The sequence below is a fragment of the Haliaeetus albicilla genome, chromosome 16 (assembly GCF_947461875.1).
Source record: "Haliaeetus albicilla chromosome 16, bHalAlb1.1, whole genome shotgun sequence".
Classification (NCBI taxonomy): Eukaryota; Metazoa; Chordata; class Aves; order Accipitriformes; family Accipitridae; genus Haliaeetus; species Haliaeetus albicilla.
In genome coordinates, this window is record NC_091498.1 from 30,218,809 (window position 1) to 30,238,442 (window position 19,634).

Consider the following 19,634-nt stretch of genomic DNA (forward strand, 5'->3'; position numbering starts at 1 on the left):
GGGGACTTTTCCTACTTAAGCAATAAATTGTTCCTTGAGGAAAGGGCTTGAAACAGGCTTGACCTTGTCCCTGGTTTCTTCCTGAGCTGCTTAGATAGCTGACATGTTTACAACCTTTTAAAGCCCTGGAGTTGTCTTTCTCTAATGACTACAGAAGCAAATTACGTGCTCTGTGTAAAAGACAATGCTGCTATTACTGCATGTATTTCTGAATTCTAGCAGTACTTTGAAGTCACTTAACAGTTAAAATGGTAGCTAAGTATGCATTGGTTACAAAATACTTCTAGGAGTAAAATACCCTGTAAAGAAACAAATGCATAAAAGCACTTCTACTGAGCAGATATTTTTTTCTCCCTGAAATAGAAGAGAATTTTAAAATAAAATTTCCGTCTAGCAGAAGAAAACATTTATTCAAAATTAATTACATACTCACCTTTGACTCTATCTCCTTTGTGCAGATGAATTTCCCCTTCTCCTTGAGGTTGATATGGCTTTACGACAATAAAAAGTCTTCCAGGTACAGCACTGTAAAGCTTGCGTTTTGGACCCTGATAATCCAAGGCAGACAGAGTATCCTTGTTGGCACTAGGATTGTAAACGGCACTGGAAATTGAAATTAAAAAGCATTAACTGGTTATTTAAAATAACCATCACATTAGCAGGATTAAATTAAGAGTGAATAACATAATTGTCTTCCAGTAATACACCTAACCCTGCAGAAAAAATACATGGTTTTCATCCTAAACACATGCTTGTAATGGTTGAAATCTTTCAGCATGAAACATGATCAATATCCACCTGACCACGATGGCCTAGAAAAGAAAACATGTAACACTAAAGTGTTTAGTTTTTCTGCAAATTAAACTTGCACATTCACAGAGCCTGATGAAGCTTAAAATTTATAGGCAAATCATACATCACAAGCATCACAATTTGTCAGAAAGGCTTTAAAACATCTGTATTTACAATTATTGGTAGGAATGGGTATCTTTGTAATATTGTAACATTAACTGACAACTGAATTATTAACTGAAAGGACTGAATAATCAAGTTACTTTGTCACTCCAAGGCCTGGAGCTAAATTTTAGATCTCCTCAAAGCATGGTTCTTATGGCTAACATATTCTCCAGAAGACCATTTCTGACTGCTGGCAATCCATAGCTCTCCCAATGACTTCAGAGTGGTGTGCCCAGGTAAGTCATAGGTCATCAAACAACACACAATCTACTTATGGTGTATAAAGAAGAAATTATTGAAAGCTAGTGAACAATAGATAAGATCATTATTAAACCTCTGGAAAAATGAGCGAACTGTCAAAAATATAACATGAGAAACAGGCAAATATTAAAGAGGGTGGGAAACCTATAGGAGATATCATAATAAACTTGTAATATGCTACTATTCAACCTTAAAAAGAAAACCAACATAAAAACTTGAGGTCTTACACAGAAAGTCTAGAAACAGAAAATACTCATGAGAAAGAAGAATATTCATAAAGATTTATAGGAAAAAGATAGGGTACCAAAGGAAGAAGAATTATTTAATGGTCATCTAGCATTGTAACACTCCGCTTACTTTCTTGTAAGGAGAAAGAAAAGATCTCAAACTGCTATAAGCAAAATGAAATACGAAGGCTGGAGTTTAGTGTTTCTTCACCCTTTTTTTTTAACAAATCTCCTACCAAAATAGGAGTCAATAAGGCTCTCAATATAGGTAAAGAAGTTGTCTGGTAAAGAAACAACTACAGTGGATCTTTCATATCAGGAACACTTCCATTTTCCTGCAGTAACTTTGTTACTGTTTGGAATAGCATCCCCCTTGTTGTTCTGTTCTTCTATTAATGTGAACAGGTGCAACTAAAGATAAGCCCTACTTAAGAGTTTAAAAGTGAGCTCTGGTTGCATGTCTGTGATGGAGTTTGCATCAGAAACCTCAGCCAGCTCTCACAGTCGTTTAAAGGAAGACCAGAAAAGATGATGTTTGGGTTTCAGTTCTTTTGCTCCAATCCTTTTTCCTTATACGTAAAGAAACAGCACCATAAAAAAATCTGGATCTATAAACTTGCTACACATCCAATTTCCACCTGGCTCAAGCTGTATTTTCTGCCTAGTGTAGTAGCAGCCAGGTAGCAGCTGTTCACAAAGTTATATCCCAGCATCTTCTGGACTCCTATCCCAGAAGATACATTGATTTTCTCTCTCACTGAAAGAGGAGGGGGAAACGGCACATTTAACCTCCGCACCAAATGCATCATTGCTCTTGAGACAGGCTTACTAATGGAAATCAGGGCTGCAAACGGGAAAGATGACTTCTTCAAAAAAAGATCTTTTCTCTCCCTCCTTGTCCCCAGGTTGGGCTGCCAGCCCAGCAAGTCTCATGCCATGAAGGAGCAGGAGGAGGATGCGGAGATTTCAGAAGACGTGTGGATATGTTTCCCTCTCACCCAGAAGAAAGTGGCCACCCTTGATGGCTCAGCCCTGACTGAGGCTGTGCTGGCACCTCCTTTCGCTAATCATCATGGGCCAAATTCCAGAGGAAGGCTGCCAGTTCCCCTGCCTCCCCCAGCCTCCCTCCAAAACCAGTCTGGGATGAAAAGCAGCAGCCTCATGAGAAGATAATCACCTGAGCCACACAGGCTGTAAAGATCACATGAAGCCCTTCCAGCATCACTTTCCAGCCCCTTTCCACAATGCAAACCCCACAAACCTCATTAACCTTTCCCCATTAACCCACCCCTTCTGGCCGCTTCTGCTCCAGAACCCAATCTACTGCTATGTCAAAAAGGGCTTTTGCATCTAAGGGGAGCAACAGCTTCGTGGTGAATGTATTATTTGCAAATAATAAGCAGAGAGAGCAACAATTCCCACATTTAGCTGACGGTAAGTAGGTGGTCATACAGTTAAACAAAATCTGTGAGGAAAGTGTCATGTAAGGTGCCATTCGTGACTGCAAAATGGGCCTGTGGCAAGAAAAGGCATTGCTTGCAGGAAAAATTACAAACAAAATCCTTTTAGTTGTCTTTAAATTTAGAGAGCCTCCAGCTCTCTTCTCAGTACTTGCATGTACTCTGGACATCTCTGAAACAAGTCCTGATCATACATCCGAAACCCTGCAGCTGGGTAGCAGTTTAAGTAGCTGTGATACTGTGAAAGATGATCTCTTTCACTAAGAGAAAGACCAAAATTTTATTTCCACAAAATTTCAGGCATTAAATTGGTTTCTGCTATCATTTGTGCTAGTTTTCAAAATCACGTGCTTTCAGAAAGGGAAGAGGAAAGTGGCTGAATAAAGTCAAAGCAAATAAATGTTTGCTTATTCAAAAAAACCTTTTAATCATTCCCCCTGCCTCAAAGGTTTGTTTATACTTCAAGAATTTGGAAGTGCGTTATCCCAGGAATATTGATGAAAAGGTGTTTCTTATCCCTTCCAGCTAAAATAATCACTGACTCTAAGGTAAAACCTCCCACTGGTGGTATCAGCAGTATCCAGTGGAATATGGGAACACTCGTTCTCTGAAAAGCACCTCACAGCCACCTCCTCACCTAAGCGAAGCCTCATTACAGACAACCTGGTTTTAAGCCAATACGGGTCTCTGTGAGGAAGTGTCACCCAAATTATAACCAAATGAGGTTTTGCTATTATTGTAACATACAACAAGGTAAGATGAGTTTGCTCTACTGCATGAAACCGCTGGCATAAGAAATTTGCATCCTGTTCCTTCCAGTGATTCTTACATTTCAGACAACTTTTTTTACACTGTGCCGTATTTCCACTCTCCAGCAGTATTGTTACTATCATGAATAGTGCCTGTCAGTTTGGGTGCCTACAGCCAAGGAGAGAAGAATGTGCATGGTAACAGGTGACAGCTTCAACAACATGACATTTTGTTTTACTGAATTGAAAACTCAAGTAAAGATCCATTACACCTACAAGGACAAAGAGAGGCCAACAGTTGCATTTCTTAATAATGCTCACGTCCTTTTTTACTCTGAACAGCGGATGGGTTTTGCTATTAGGAAACAGGACAGACAAAGCCTGATATTTTAAATGACCATTGAATTAAATGGGTTTGGTCAAAACATTTAAGCTCTAATTCTCTCCATCACTACTCAGCTCTGCCTCCCTTCATTTTTGCAGCCCTGCACTTTAACCCCTCGTCCTGGTGCAGCTCCATCGCTTGGACACTTGACAGATGCAGTTCCCAAGTCCTCCTCAAAGTGAAGCTGCAATCGCCTATTCACAGGGCAGTGGCTTCACAAAGCCAAAGTCCCCGCCTGTGATCAAAACTTAGACACAAACCTCTGTTTTATTATATTACTTACAATACCTACAACACTCTAATTAGTCAGGATTTGCTCTCCATTGGGACATAGCTGCAGGATATTTGCAGAGAGTGCCTGCTAAATCACATTTGTAATTCAAGAGGAAAGGAAAAGCAGTAAAGTCATAGGGAATGCAAAACCCGGCAGCGAAGATAATCATGGAAGAAGCCCACAACATCTACCACCACCAGCTCAAGAAGCCTCTTTTGCTCTAGGCCAGCCTCCTACACAGCCCCACTTATTCCCCCCAGCTATTCCCCCTATTTTACTCTTTGGTTCGGCACACATCTACAGAAGGGAGAACTTAAACAGTCTCTGCTCCATCACCCATGAGCAGCTCCAACATAGGTTTCAGGCATGACCAGTAGTTTCATGAAGGGATCAAGTATCTCAGAAACATTTTACTTTTCTGTTAAAAGCAATCATTATTTCAAGTGTTACAAAATCTTGAGAACTAGCACCTTGACTTGGAGTTGCAAACTCAACAGTCACTGCTGAGCTTTGCTGAACTTTAAAGCCTGCCTGGCTGCTGGAGCTCCATGAGGAAACAGCTGGCTTTGACTGGAGCTTCCAATTAAAACATTCACACTTGGACATGTTCCACTGTGCTGAGATTTTATTACCTATATATTATATAGAGTGCAAAAGGGGCATATAAATAACAAAAAAAGAACATAGCAGTCCAGCATGATGCCATTAGGGATATCTCATGCTGTGCAAATAGTCAAAAAGTCACCTGATGTGCCTGTGCTGCTGCCGTTTGGCATCCTCCCCCAGCCTGTTCAGGGATGGCGACCGGCTCCGGGAGGATGGAGTGTAACTCCCCACAGTTTTTACAGTTCCATTAGGATTATTCTGCATCTGTTGAAGTAGATGAGGTGAAAGGCTGCGGTGTGAAGAAGCAGAGGAGGAGGCTGACCACTCAGGGAGGTTGTTGATGTTCAGATTGTTGTCGCTGTTGGAACGAAGCAAGATCCGAGGTGCTGCTAAGGTGCTTGGGGGTCTCCGCCTTCTGTTTGAATAGGTCGGAGCCTCTCTAAAGGGCACTGTGTAAAGAAAGACATCCAGGGTAATCTCAGATGATTTCACCATTCATATGTGTTTACCACCCCATAAAAAGATTTAGCAACATATGGCATTGTTTCTTCTGCCGAGACAGAAACTGTACCTTGCCTGCATCGCTAATCGAATTCATTATCTTTAAAACATCATTAAAACCGAAAACAACTGGGCAACGTTAACCTGTTTATTGCCTTTAATAAACAGTTAGGCGACACTGGCGGCATGAGTCTGCTAACAGTCTGAACTATGGCCTGGGAAACGGGAAACACCTCATTATTGTCAATATTGAGTCTCAAAAAGTTCATATTCATACTATCTTGTCATATTCAATCAGAAAGCCACAGAAGAGGGCTGATCAGCAGAATTTTTGATGTGTGATCTTCTAACTTCCTTCTCCCATTGGCAACCAAACTGGGAGAATTTTGTTCCATTGCAAGTTCAGGCCTAACCTGAAGTCTGTAGTGTTAACAGTCACCTTATCCCCATCTTCCAGGTTAAAAATTGAGGACATAGGTTCTTCTCCTGGCAGAACTCTATTACATTGCTATAATCCCTAGGTATTCCTCTCTTTCTAATCTAGGCATTTCTACTGCATCTATTACTATTGTATATAGAACATATCACCCGAGGGTAATGCACTCACTTCGTCACGTGCTGTGTCCCAAAGAGAACATCACTGTACCCAAAGGCTGCGATATACTACTTAATGAAACAGTCATAACAGAAAACAAAAGCAAGGGCAATAAAAATGTAATACAAACCAGAGGGCCCATCCTTTCATCAGTTATTGGTACAGTGCTGCAGTCATACGAGAATTTGTACAAGCAGACGCTACATTTTCCAGATCTCCTTTTCTCACTGTAGTGGGTCAGTTAGTTCCAAGTGCAACTCAAAAGGCAAATTTCCTAATAAAAGGCACCCAGCTATCACTAGATGTGATGGGATTTCCTACCCATATTGTAAGGTAATAAAGGATCTGACCCCGAAAACTCACACTTGCCTTGGTCCCCATTCATGCAACTACTCTCATTAATTTCAGTGGAACTCAATGGGGTCGCAGGATTTGATCCAAAGTGCACATATTTACATCTGAAAAGTCACAGGAGTATAACTAACAAAAGGCAGCCAGGCTTTATTCTGAGGACTTTATTGAGCTGTTGTAATTTTCAAAAAATCATATTTCAGTTGGGAAAGAAGCCCCACAAAATATCATCCTACATGTCTAAAGTGCCAGTAAATGCCATTTATAAAGTGCCAGAAATGTCTACGCATTCAATACCCTTCAAAAACACACAAAACCCCGAATAAGAACGTCTGTCATACTGTGCAAGTAAATAAATTCACATAAATATGAATATACATAGGAATCAATCTGTCCTGCCTTGAAATACAGCCTTTAATTGAGAGAACACAGCAAAATTTAAGGTTTCAGAGCAAAACTGAAAGCATATTTATAACATAAAGATGGAACTGCTAGTAAAAAAAGGGTTTATATAATTTTCACCAGAATCAGTTTATGATTAACTGCGATTCTGAATATTTTAAAATAACATCCTATTTCTAATGAGCTGAAACTTTCTACGGTAAATAGCTCAACAACATCAGAACAACCACACAAGAGAACAGTGCGCAGAGAGAGAAATGTCTTTAAATTCATTTCCATCATATTTCATTTGAAACAAGGCTGAAATAACGGAAGTAGTCTTTAAAAGCTGTTAAAGGGGATAAAGCATAGAAGTCCAATATTTATGCTAGAAGCTGTCTAACTTTCAGAATATTCCAAGTTTTTTCATATTTAATATTTTTTTAAGGTTTCACAGCAGCAGAGTATGTCACTGAAAGCACCTTGGTGCTTCAAATGTCACAGTGAAAGCCCCAGTTAGTACTAACTTAAAGAAAACTCACAGCACTTATTTCCAAAATTGACCTATACAGATCCTCTAGATTGATGTATGTGACATAGACGTGCCCTTTGTGCCTTCCTGTATTTTTGCCATTGGAATATGGCTCTAGAAATTATTTCATTGAAGACAAGGACCTTTCCCAGGTACAATAAAGCAGAATAGCTACTGTAATCATTCTGGTAAAGGAGAAAGTACACAAAAAAGGGAATGTTTTGCATATACAGGTTTGCTACCCGAAGGTCTAATGCTGTTCCCTTAGGGTCACCAAAGTTTGTCTTGGACTTCAGTAAAAATTGGATCTGACCCTTAGATTTGAATTTTTCATGACCTTAAAGAGGTAACACTTGAAGCAGACTGCCGAGCCTTCCAGCCACAGACTGATAAAGCTGAATATTGCCAACATTTGGGGGATGTTTACTGTAACTTTTGAGAGGTTGGTGGGATATCTCCTGGCAGGAGTGGGAGGGAGCACGAGGGGCACGGTGCTCAGGCACGGCAACAGGACGGACGGAGAACTGCTGAGCACGTTTATACCAACAGATTTTAGAAAACACAAAACTGGCACATTCATTCCTACTAAGAAACGGGGTATGTTTTGTACATATACACACTCTCCAGGTACCAGATTAAATTAATTCTTTTGCCCTTACACACCTTAGAAGTATTTGACATGACCATTTAGGAGTTAGCTTTTGCTTTGCTATTAATGTTCTATTCTTAAGCAGAGAACTACAAGCAAAATTAGCCTTTACTACAGAAAACAAACGGGAAAGGGGACAACTAATTACACCAATTGACGTATGTCTAACACAAATCTTTTATAGAAAGAGTTAAAAATAAGCATTTCCGTGCCGAAAGTGATTAATATTCCACCCAACTGTTTCTTTTCCCCAGCAATCTGCAAACTGTAAGTGGGTGGATATTTTTTTAGCTGCTTCTTATAGGCATTATTTATATTATTTTCACAGTAAAAAAATAACTACAACACAAAATGATGAAATGCAAATGTCCACGCTTTAACCCCTGTTGGACATTGTTTTTTCCCTAATATTTCACCATGTTCAGAACTGTAAGTATAACTGTTGCAAAACTTGTTTGGGAAAAACACTTCATAAAAAAATGACACGAAAAATGTCTGAACTAATTTCATGCCCCTAAAGTTTAAAATTATCATCCCTAAAATCATACCTGAAAGTACCATTTAATCCTTCCTCCAGCTCTCAGAATTCTATTCCTGGCATTTCATACATCTGAAGGGGCAATTCTACACCATTCACTGACAAAAATTCACCTAGGAAATTCCTTACATGTCTTCAAATGCATTTCTTAGGGAACAAACACATTTTTATAACTACTTGACTCTTCAGAGAAAAACCTAAAATGAATAAAGTCACACCCAGCCTTAATAATCAGCTACCTAAATGGACTGTCTAACACAAAATAATTTTGAAAAAGAAATTGCAGGAATTGATTAATTATAGAGTCACTAAGCCAGTCATATTAAATGTACACAAGAAAACACCGGTCTGAAACATCAAAGTGTTCTGCTTTCATTGCTTACCTTCTTTCTTTGTGAAGGCATTTAACAAAGACTTCATTTTCCCTTTTTACTTTAGCAGCAATCCCCTCATTATATAACCTTTGCTGGGAAGAAAGAGGCAAAAAAAAATAATAAAAAAAAAAATAAAGCTACCCAATTTCTATGTGTTCAGGCTGCCTGCACCCTGACATAAGCAGCAGGTTTCTGGGCACTGTGTAATTGCGAGCATAGCTGGGCAAGCAGTACCCAGCGTTCTGGTGACAAAGCCCACCCCACATTCTGTCTGTCAGCTGGGAGCCAACTGTGCATAGACTGGAGCTGCTCAAAAAAAAAAAAAATCTTGCTATCTTTCACAGCATTAGTCATGTGAACACCACCGCCACAGCCTTGCAGACGACAGATACCCTGGCTTTCGCGAGCGCTGCATTTGTGCGGGAGCGAACGCCGGGGCTGAGGGAGGTGCGGGCGGCCGGAGCTCCGAGGGGGCCAAAAATTCATATATACGAAGGGCAGGGGGGAGCGAGGTGTGAAAAGGTACTTTGCAGCGGCGCTCCGCAGGCTGCAACTGGGGAAAGGAAAACCTCGACAGAGATGAGAGCTGCTGCAGAAGTGCATTTAGCTTTTAAACTTGCACAGCTGACTCTGTGCGCAGAGGCTTTTTGCTATTTATTTGCTCTTTGCTATTTATTTGCTTTTTGCTACTTATTTGCTTTTTGCTACTTATTTGCTTTTCGCTATTTATTTGCTTTTCGCTATTTATTTGCTTGCTTACTGCAATGCTCCAAAGAGCCAATTTGAAGAAAAGTACAAATCACACCAAGCTTCACACAATGACTACGTTAAGAATGGAGACAAAACTGGCACTAAACAGAATATCTTAACATGGCCTATATTCCAGTCTGAAACAGATGAGATACAAGCACACTTATTTTCCACTCCCTTTCCACTGCGCTGGAATAAACCAGAATTTCTTTTTGCACAGGATAAAAATAAGAAAATTTGACCAAGCCGCTTTGCTAAATTCAGTGCAGATGCCAGAAAATAAATGATGTAGCCATTGCACTTTTTAAAGTACTAATTCTGAAAAAAAAATTCTATAGATAGCTATGCCAGCCAGTGCAAACATCCTCCCAGAGGAAGAGCAAATAACTGAAATGGGCAGATAGGAAGCAAGGAGGAGGTGCTAACAATCACAAAAATTTTAGGCATAACTAGTTAAATGTAAGATATAAAGACTCCAAAGAACAGGAAATTCACTCTTTAAAAAAAAGATTAACCTACATTAAAAAATTGCCTTCAAATAGTATCAACTATATAACAGTTAATAAATATTTATTCCATTTCAGACATCTCTGCTGATCGCTAATGCATCCATTTTGAAAACTGGGTCTTTTTCTTACTGAGAAAACTGCTTCAAGACAGAAAATAAATGACTTAAATGAATTTAACCTCTGTATGCATAATTATCTCATATGTGCCGTAACACTGAAAAGAATTAGTAAGCATAAATAAATTGAATAGTTTAAACTAAACATTGTAGTGTTTACATAGTTATTAATTTAAAAAGAAAGGAACACTTCTCTTAATTATATAATTTTACACTTTGGTTCAATTTATTTTTAAAAGCGACTATTTTTAGCAGGTGGAAATCTTACCAGAGGAAATGTCGGACACAGCATATGTACATCATTAAATGTCTTTATTTGACAGGAAGAATGTTCTTCTTAACTTTGAAAAGATGCAAAGCTTTCTAAAGAATAACTTTGACCTGTTATTTGCTAACTTATAAATATGTGCATTAATTAACTCCCCCGAAGAATCAATACCGTTTCCAGAACAAGAACTGCTACACCAGAACAACCGTGCCACTAATTTGAATTACGAGCTTCTGCACGTTACTTTTTCTAATATCTTCATTCAATCCCCCGATTATATTTGGAGCTACAAATGACAAAGGAACTATAATTATTAATAATATTTTACATTTCCATACTGTTTTCTAACTAAACTTAGCCAATAGTATGCGAGGGCTCATGAATTTTGCATGAAAACCTCAGTATCTGGTAGTACTCCTGCTTCGATAGCCAAATGGAGACCAACAGAAGCGAGTTTTATGGTGGTTGCTCGTGAAATGCTCGGGAAAGAGATTGTAATCTTAATTTTTGCTTCCTGATGGGGCTGAGATAGTCCTTTGTAAAAGTTGGGCAAGTGCTTGCTGGTGATCCTTACTTTTAGCAATCGCATGATAACCTACGGGCTGTGCCACTGCACGGTTGTCCATTGACAATACAGAGCATAGATTGATCCCCGTATACTTCAAGAGGAGAATTACCTGTCGTGCCCAAAGGAAAAGAAGAAAACCACTGCCTGCCTATGCTCAGTTCTGTGCTTTAATAAGCATACCACCAGTCACAGAAAATTACATACAGGCTATGAGCATTAACTGTCTCCAAAGGGATGGGATCTCAGCATTGCTCATGTTCCTCTAAGCCGAACATCCTGAGCATTTTACTGACAAGGTGACACTGGTGTAGAAACCCAGGAGTTGAATCCTCAAACTGCCTTTTCCTTTGTGTGGGTGTCAGTGTTTCAAAGTAATGATAGCCTAAGTACCTAATCACAGCAGTTAGGCGATGAAAGGGTTAAATCAATTGTGCTCATTCACGTCCGTTCATATACAGTAAAATAAAAACAGACAGGCAACTGTCGCCAATCAAAATCAATCCCAGGGGGTGTTTTTATTAGATTCTTGCCGGAGCTGTAGCATTTCATCATCTAGAGGTTTCTAATCAGTGTTATAAAAACATAACAAATATTAAAGTCACCTGAAATTATTAAGTTTTGTGGAAATTGTGGGAAGTCTTTCTGATCTACACTATCAGATATATCACCTGATGAGTGACCATTTTATTCCATTTAACTGTCTGCCTTTTCCCCAACACAGGAAATATAATTTCTTCCTACATGGCAGAGCCCACTGCAATAAACACTATTGTACAATTGGAAAATATGACAATCCAAGAAGTCAGTGAACTATTTGCAGCTGCAGTTCCTGTTTTTTTCCAGTTTTCACTAATAGCTTATTAGAATTTGTTTATTTTAACTGAAGTCCCAAAATCTGTGGTGTTGGGAAGTTAAAAAAGAAAATATTACAGCAGCTTCCACCTTTTCCTGAAAGATTTTCTGCCTCACAATGGTAGTCTTGGTATTATTAGCTCAGGACAAAAACCTAATAATTTGACTATGCTAGCACACAACAACTATATAACCCAAAAGCCATTACCATCCATAATCTAAAAATCATGAAGAACCATACAAATAGAGGAGAGGTAAGCCCTAATTTCCATACTTCTTCTGTAGGTGCTCAGGAAAATGCGTGTGAGCTCTGCACGGGGATGTCTCTGAGAAGAAAAGGCCCCCTTAAACAAGATTCAAAACATGGGCTCTTAAGTTAATTTTGATTAGCATTTTTTTGCACATTTGTAACATCAGGCTCCCAAATTTTATAGGTATTTCAGTCCATAGCTCCCAGTAGAAATCTATGGAAAATCAGTGATTTACATACCCTAGAGGATCTACTTTTAGCCACTTAAATGCCTTTAGAAAAAGCAAAAAATTACCTGACTGAACATGCTTTTACTTAATTGCCCTCCCAACACACCTCTAAGACCAAGGACTTCCCAGATGATGGTAGAACACAGTTATGATTGCCTTTATTCTTTTTTGATTTTGTCCATTTTGGAGTTCTTGCCAGAAAAAATCCCTTTAACTTGTATACACATCTAGGTTTTTGTTAAAAATACAGTTCTTAGCATGTATAAATGCATTTCTCTCCAGTATAAAATAGACTTCCCGTATGCTAAGCCACCAAATGGAGAGTTAGACAAGAAAAGACAGATTCAAATATAGACTGTAAAGTACAAAAAGACTCCTAAAAAAAAAAAAACAACCCAACCCAAAAAAACTCTGGGTTGGTACAGTGCTTCTGGATTACTTACTTATTCCAGAAAGCCACAAGGTGGTCAGGAACACAGGCAGTGGTGACAGATTCGGAAGGAATCCACCTCAGAGGAACAACTAAACCTATTTCCTAAAGCAAAGCGGTTTTTTTAATTATTTTTTTGAAAAAATCTGGGGAGTTTGCTCAGGCACATGCAGTTAAACCAGCACTGAGAGAGGATCTGAGCCCACTCAAACGATGCTCGAAGAGTCCAGCCTCAGCCGACCTAACATTAGTTTCTCTCTCGCCACCGTTAGCATCTTCTTACCACCCACCCAGCTACTCGTGGTATCAGTCAGCTCTTGTTAGTAGCCTTCAGGCAATCAGTCCAAGTTTGAAGGGTAGAATGGGGGCAGGAGACTGTGTGGAGGAAAGGACAGCAGCGGGATGGCTCAGGAACAGATGGCAAGAGTTATCAATTAGAAAGAAAAAACAAAAAATAGCAGTGCAAGTTACACAGCCATGTGCCAGACGTCCCTTCCGTCACCTGGCATTTCTGCTATATTGCCGTCCCCAAGCTTTGCTCTATGTGACAAGGGCTAGCCTCACTCTGCTCTCACCAGGAACCAACTACGTTCACAGAATTGCTTAGAAAAACACCAACGAGGAGCTGGAAAGGCTCTGGGATATCCAGCAAAAGCCAGAGCTGTGTGGATGGCTTAATTAGAGGTGATTTTTTGTGTGATGGAGTGAACTGGCCACTGCTAGGCTCTCCAATTCTGCAGAAAACACTTTACTGAATTCCTGTTATTAGAAGTATTTTAATAACTAAGCATGTGAGGTGTCTAGATTTGTGGGTACATTTCAGAGGAATTTTAACAGTTGATGAATATACAGTTGCCACATAAATGAGCTTAAAATCATGGGAAATGAAAATCGGTCCCTCTTTCTTGCCATACTCACATGATTATAAATAAGCCTTCACTAAGATTACAGCAGTAATGCAAGAATAACATTCAAAGATCTGCATGCTTGTGCAGAAGGGAGACATGTTCACCTTATGGCTTTACTTTCAGATGCTTACACAATACCAAGAAGATACAGAGATTCTTCTACTTAGACTACATTTAAGTAAATATTGCTTAAAAGTTGTTACACGTCAGAACAAATGTCTGAAATCTTTTTGATAGGTCAGAAGATAATAGGTTTAGAAATTATGATCAAAAGAGCTTGACTATCATGGGGTTTCCCTTTTTTAAAAAAAAATTACCGGGCTCAATGTGGCAATACCCACAAACAGCTGAAGCTCTGACTGCAGCGATACAGATACATAGATTAGAATTTACCTGAGAACCGAAATAAAACCTCCGTCCCCAAGGATGAGACGCTGCTTTGTAGCCTGCAATTGCGTGAGGAATCTGGGTCAGGGGTGCAGGCAGAAGCGGAACAATGGAAGGTTAAAAGGTGGGAAAATGAAACCCTCCTTTTTCAGCGAAAGGCTGGAAGTGGGGAGGAAACAATGGCCAATAATGAGTGAGATGTCTTGCAAGTCGCAGCTTGAAGAGAGAGAAAAGCAAATGCAATGAGAGAAAGCTACAAGAGCTGAAGGAGAGTTCTGAAGCGTGATTGAGATCTATCAGCAATGTCAAAGAAAGCAGCCTATTTGAATAAAATATGTATGGCTCACTTTCATTCTAACAGGTATACTCCTATAACGAAGGAGCAACTCATCCAAATAAGAACCTGTATTTTATGTAGTTCTGTTTCTGCAGAGTATTCTCCCTCAGCCAGAGGTGGGGAAGGGGAAGGCCAGCTCTGGGAAGGCTTTCTCAAGGTTTTATGCTCCCAGAGCACCCATAGCCCTTCATTTCCATTATGCATGTTTGGGTTGAAAGTAACATCTAATCTTACTCTGAATAATACAAATAACTACAGTAAATGTTTGCATCTACCTTCTAGACATTTGTGCACCCAGATAACAAACAGTTTTCTCTGCAGGTTGTGAAGATAATGAAAAAGAAAATCTTTTAAAAAGTAAATAGCTATTGTGAACCATTTCAAAAAAGGCAATGGGCGATCTGCAGTAGATAAAACAAGGAACTAATTGTTTTAATTGACCTCTTTCAATATGGACTGGGCTCATTTCAAGGTCTGTTTTCATCAGCAAGTAGAACTCATCCAGAATTGTTCATCTTTATACAGCACTGCACTATTAGCAACCAGCTACTTAGAAGTGTCGTTGAAGCAAGAGATTAACAACTTGTACGGTATCTGGACAGAAAGATCTATTTAGCTCAGACTATCAGCTTGAACTGAAAGCATTCAAGTGTGAACCCCTGAAGCTGCATTCTTTCACCTCCAACAATACGACAGAAAATACAAATCAAATATGATTATATCTCACTGCAAATTCTTATGCTCTTTAAACAAGCTGGTGAAAGGATGGTGCAATTTTCTCCACTAATAATACATTGGGAAATCTAGTCCTGATGCAGAACCACACAGAACCACTGAATTACACAACAAATTAATTTTGTTCTTTGCATTATGTATACATTATTTGGGGAAAATATCATTTAACATCAGGGGGCTGTGCATATCCCAACCCACATAGTTTATGCTGAAAAAAAAATAATAAATATGTGGTGTCATTCAGAGAGAGGAGATTTTCATGGCTGGTAGCTCCTGCAAACAAAGATGCCTGATTCTTCTTTTAATGTCTGACACTGATGGGCCTTGGATGCAGTATACAAATTTGTGGGTTGCAGTCTGATGTTGCAGAGGAGAACAAAGACAAATGAAACTACACAAGATGCTTAGAAAAACAAATATACCAATATTGGATTGCATGCTGTTTCTGCGTTCTGGTGTTGTACAGAAAACAATCTAATTTTGCCTTTGTGTAACTCTCCTCCTACCAAAAGCTCTCAACGAATTCCTTAAATCATTATGTTGTTCCAGGCTTTATTCAGTGATTTGATTTCACTGCTTTAATCTAAGTGTGAACCTCTTTAGTAAATAGTGGGACAAAGCATCTGTGCTTCCAAAAGTGTTGGTGGATCATGTCAGTTTTATTTAGAATAACACCATTTTCATAACTGAAAAGTGTATCTTGCTCTCAATGGGGGGAAAAAAAAAGATTGGACTCTCGTAGAAGTTACAAAATACATAACTAGCCAAAGTGGTCAAATGGTGTGCCAGAGGCATGTGCATTATGCTAGCAGAATTTATATAGACAACGGTAATTGCTGGGGGAGTGGGGGGCCTTGGGTAAATTTGTTTGTACTATTTTAGGTGTCAGTCAGTTGGATCCAATTCTCCAGGCTTTTTATCCTTCAGCACTATTCCCCCAGCACATCAGATATGTAATGCATCCACTCTGCTCTGACAACATTTTACAGTACCTGTGCAGAAGTCTAAATGATAACACAAGGTGTGTAAGGATAGAGAAGTATAGCTACTACGAATGCCAGCTTTATAGCCCATCTCCAGCTCAAGTGTCTCTCAAACATACAGTTACTCCTGATTTCCTGCGGGGCAAATGACAGAAGAAACCAAGCCATGACATTAAAGTTCATGCATGAGCGTGAGTTAGCCCAAGGCAGGAATTATAAGAGAACAGCAAAGAAACAAATTCACAGTATCTTCTTTTGGCTCCAGTTCCTCCCTCTTCTTCAACTCTTAAATCTTGGTGTCCTTCACTGCCATTTTTCAATCTTGTTTTCCCTTCCTCTCATGGCTACAGCTGCCTTTCACTGCTTCTACCACCAGTTCTCTAAGGATAATCTTCCTGCCACCCAAAGCCAACAGGAAATAAATGGCACATAAGAGTGCATCAGGAAAGACAATTTCAGAAGATACCATGTCATGGCAAAGTTACATGAAATTAGCAAGGAAGACAGACGGATAGAGATAGAACGGGGGAGCAGGGCAAGAAAACAGTTTATGAGGTAGCTTATCCAGAAGAGGAAGATTTATAGGAGGTCACAACGCATAAATGCCTAACAATAGTGGGAAAAAATCATCCAATCGTCATATGCCAAAGTTCAATTGTGAAGAGAGGAGGGAACAATCAAGCAGTTAATAGAACATTACTGTATCTTTTTAATACCTTATTGCACTCTGAGGGTAATATTTTCATTGAGAAAAGAATACAGTATTTTACTGAAGAGACATAACTGGGCTTGAACTGTTAGCAAAGGAACTACAGAACTGGGAAAGCTTTTCACTCTGCTGGTTGGCTTCCCACAGATGCACGCTACTTTATGATGCATTTAATGACAAAAACTTGCATTACCACTTTCATTCTTATTTTACAGTAGAGCAGCAAAAGGAGCCCATTTTTATTCTGGCAGAGGTATTATCAACAAACCATAAACTAAGTGCCAAGAGAACTAAATCGTTGACTCTGCAGCCTTCCTGAAGCCCATGAACCTGCAAGTTGTGAGCAAGAATTCCTCATTTGCTCTTATCTCCATCGTCTCGATTCCAAAGTGGACCTAAGCACTGTGAGCACCAAGTACGTTATACCTACACTTTTGAGACGATGCACATTTGGGTTACCCGAGTAGAGAGTCTCTCACTGCAAATTTCCAATTGTATTTTATGCTGCACATAGTAGATACGCAATGCAACCATTCAACCCTCAAAACATCTTCTCTTCTAAATAGAGGAGGGCAAGCTCTATCTGAAGTCATGTTATCAAGTAGGATCTTTAAAAGATAAAGCCCAATAATTTAAGCTGATAATTGTCTCACTATGCTTAGTTCCATTTAGACATTTGGTGTTAAAAAGAAACTAAAACATTGCTGACATTCATTAAAATAACAGCATTTTAAATTATATTAGTAGCCTACATTTCTTCATCTCAGAAATAACTGTTAATGAATCATGCTGGTATAAATAAGAAAGGATAAAAAAAGAATGTATCCGCTGTAACAGGGGGTTATCTTTGTACAAATATGTAGGTGTTTGCAGCATTTGTAATGTTCTCAGTGGTTAATCCCATTGAGAAAGGAAGGCTTGCTCGCTGAAGAGTTTTTGAGGTGGATTAATATTTAAAATAATATTAGCAATACTCTGCCTACTTCTGGTTCAAGACATTATCACTTGGATTTTACAATGTTTGAAAATGTTGAGGGAAGACTTCTTTTTTCCCCCCAGTGTAGCCTATTTCTCGATGTTGCCTGCAGATTAAGTTTTGAGATGGTGCACTGACAGCTGAATTTAGATTTTATGTAACAAGAACATGAAAAAGGACTCTCTTGTTTATATAGGTTAGTAAGACAGAGCAAGTAAATAAGATCAATTGAAAGAATAAAGGTGCAAGCTTAAAACCCACTAACAAAAAGTAATCTTATGTACATACTATTTCAGAAATATTACCATTTATTCTTATGTTCCTGGCAGCAGTGGTAGATATAGCTACATGATATTCATTAATTCAGCGGAAAATGCATGGCTGACATCCAAGACATTACTATGAAAATAGAAGTGTTCTGGATATTATTTGGCAGTCACACCCCCGGACATCATGAGTACTACAATAAAATTTGACTTCCGCGTTCAAGTTTCAAAATAACTCTGTTTTCTTCCGGACAAGAAGAGATGCAAATAAAGCTAGTAGAAAATGGCAATGCACATCCCTAAAAAAGAATGGCATCAGAGAAAGGAGAGTAATTGTATAAATAAGCAAATTGCATATGTTGTTCTCTACTAAGTCACGGCATTTCAGGTGCAAATTCTTGATGTTTCGGAATAATTGCAGACTGTGTGTTTAGGAGAGAAATCATTCTCATGTTGGTATTACTTGTACACATGTATAACTATTATATGTGTCCACCAGCACTTTCATTAGAGGAAGGATCATTTGGCATTAACCACCTAGGATCTAGCCTGCCATCATCCACAGCAGCATATCTAAATTAAGTTATGGTGATTGTACTCATATACCCAAGGGCACAATTTCAGATATGAGAATTTTAACTAATAAACAGTACATCTTTATACGGAAAAAATGCGCATGAAAAATAGGCTATGTATCAAAAGAAAAGCGTACATAAGACAGAACAGATAAAACAGGGTAACATAAAATATGTATTTCAGATATTACACTAGGAAGGTTCAGTTGAGAAGCGAATTCCAATTACTTGCAATATTTTTTTGTTTATTAACATTTGTAACAGAGGCCTAAAATGAAGGAAGGATCCAGTCCTCAGCTCCACCAGCGGACACCAGACACAGTTTCCCCGGGAACATGCGGTGCAGCAACCCTGCAAGCAGCCCCCAGCAGCTCTGGCTTCTGAGGAACCACTGCTTCTAGAAAATGTGCAGGTGACCACAGTCCCCAGGACACCTCTGTTGCAATGGGGGACAGAAAAACGGGCAAAGATTATTTGCACCCCCCATGCCGTGTTCCTGGTGGAGGTCAGGAAAGCCTAAGACCACACGTTCAGCTGGCCGATGACTGGTGGAAAGGCAGTGAAACAGAAGTTCATGAAGTTGGGGAAAACTTTTATAGAATCACTGCAAGAGTAAATTTTCCATAAAGTCTTAATATATTTTTCCTGGTCGAGAATTCGGCAAGAAATTTAGAAATTACTCACCCTAACTCCCCCTGGCTAGGACCATGCTTTCCTTTATGTTGGGAAGAAACATCAAAGGAGTTATCAGCAGAAAAGAAGGAGGAGGAATAAATGGGACTCATAGGACACATCTGAGGTCAAGAAATAAAGTATAAATGGAAGTGGAAGGGCTAGAAGATATGCAGAAAATACAGTGAAATTCCAGGGATTCCCAGTGAATCTGGGAGATATAATCTGAAAGAGATTTTCAATGGAGAAAATGAAAATGGATTACTGCTTTAA

At 39.1% G+C, this 19,634-nt stretch overlaps 1 protein-coding gene across 12 annotated transcripts in view; it reads right to left on the bottom strand.

The window, feature by feature from the left end:
* SHANK2 (SH3 and multiple ankyrin repeat domains 2) overlaps positions 1 to 19,634 on the bottom strand; it is a 363,547-nt gene that overhangs the window by 223,693 nt on the left and 120,220 nt on the right. For 11 of the 12 annotated variants that reach the window (XM_069804140.1, XM_069804146.1, XM_069804143.1 and 8 more), the window contains 2 exons: positions 5,059 to 5,368; positions 434 to 603 (listed from right to left, as the gene is read on the bottom strand). In XM_069804140.1, the coding sequence (XP_069660241.1) occupies positions 434 to 603; positions 5,059 to 5,368 (480 nt within the window). Of the gene's footprint in view, positions 1 to 433; positions 604 to 5,058; positions 5,369 to 8,849; positions 9,231 to 19,634 lie in introns of those variants that run through there. The other variant, XM_069804147.1, reaches the window with a different exon arrangement.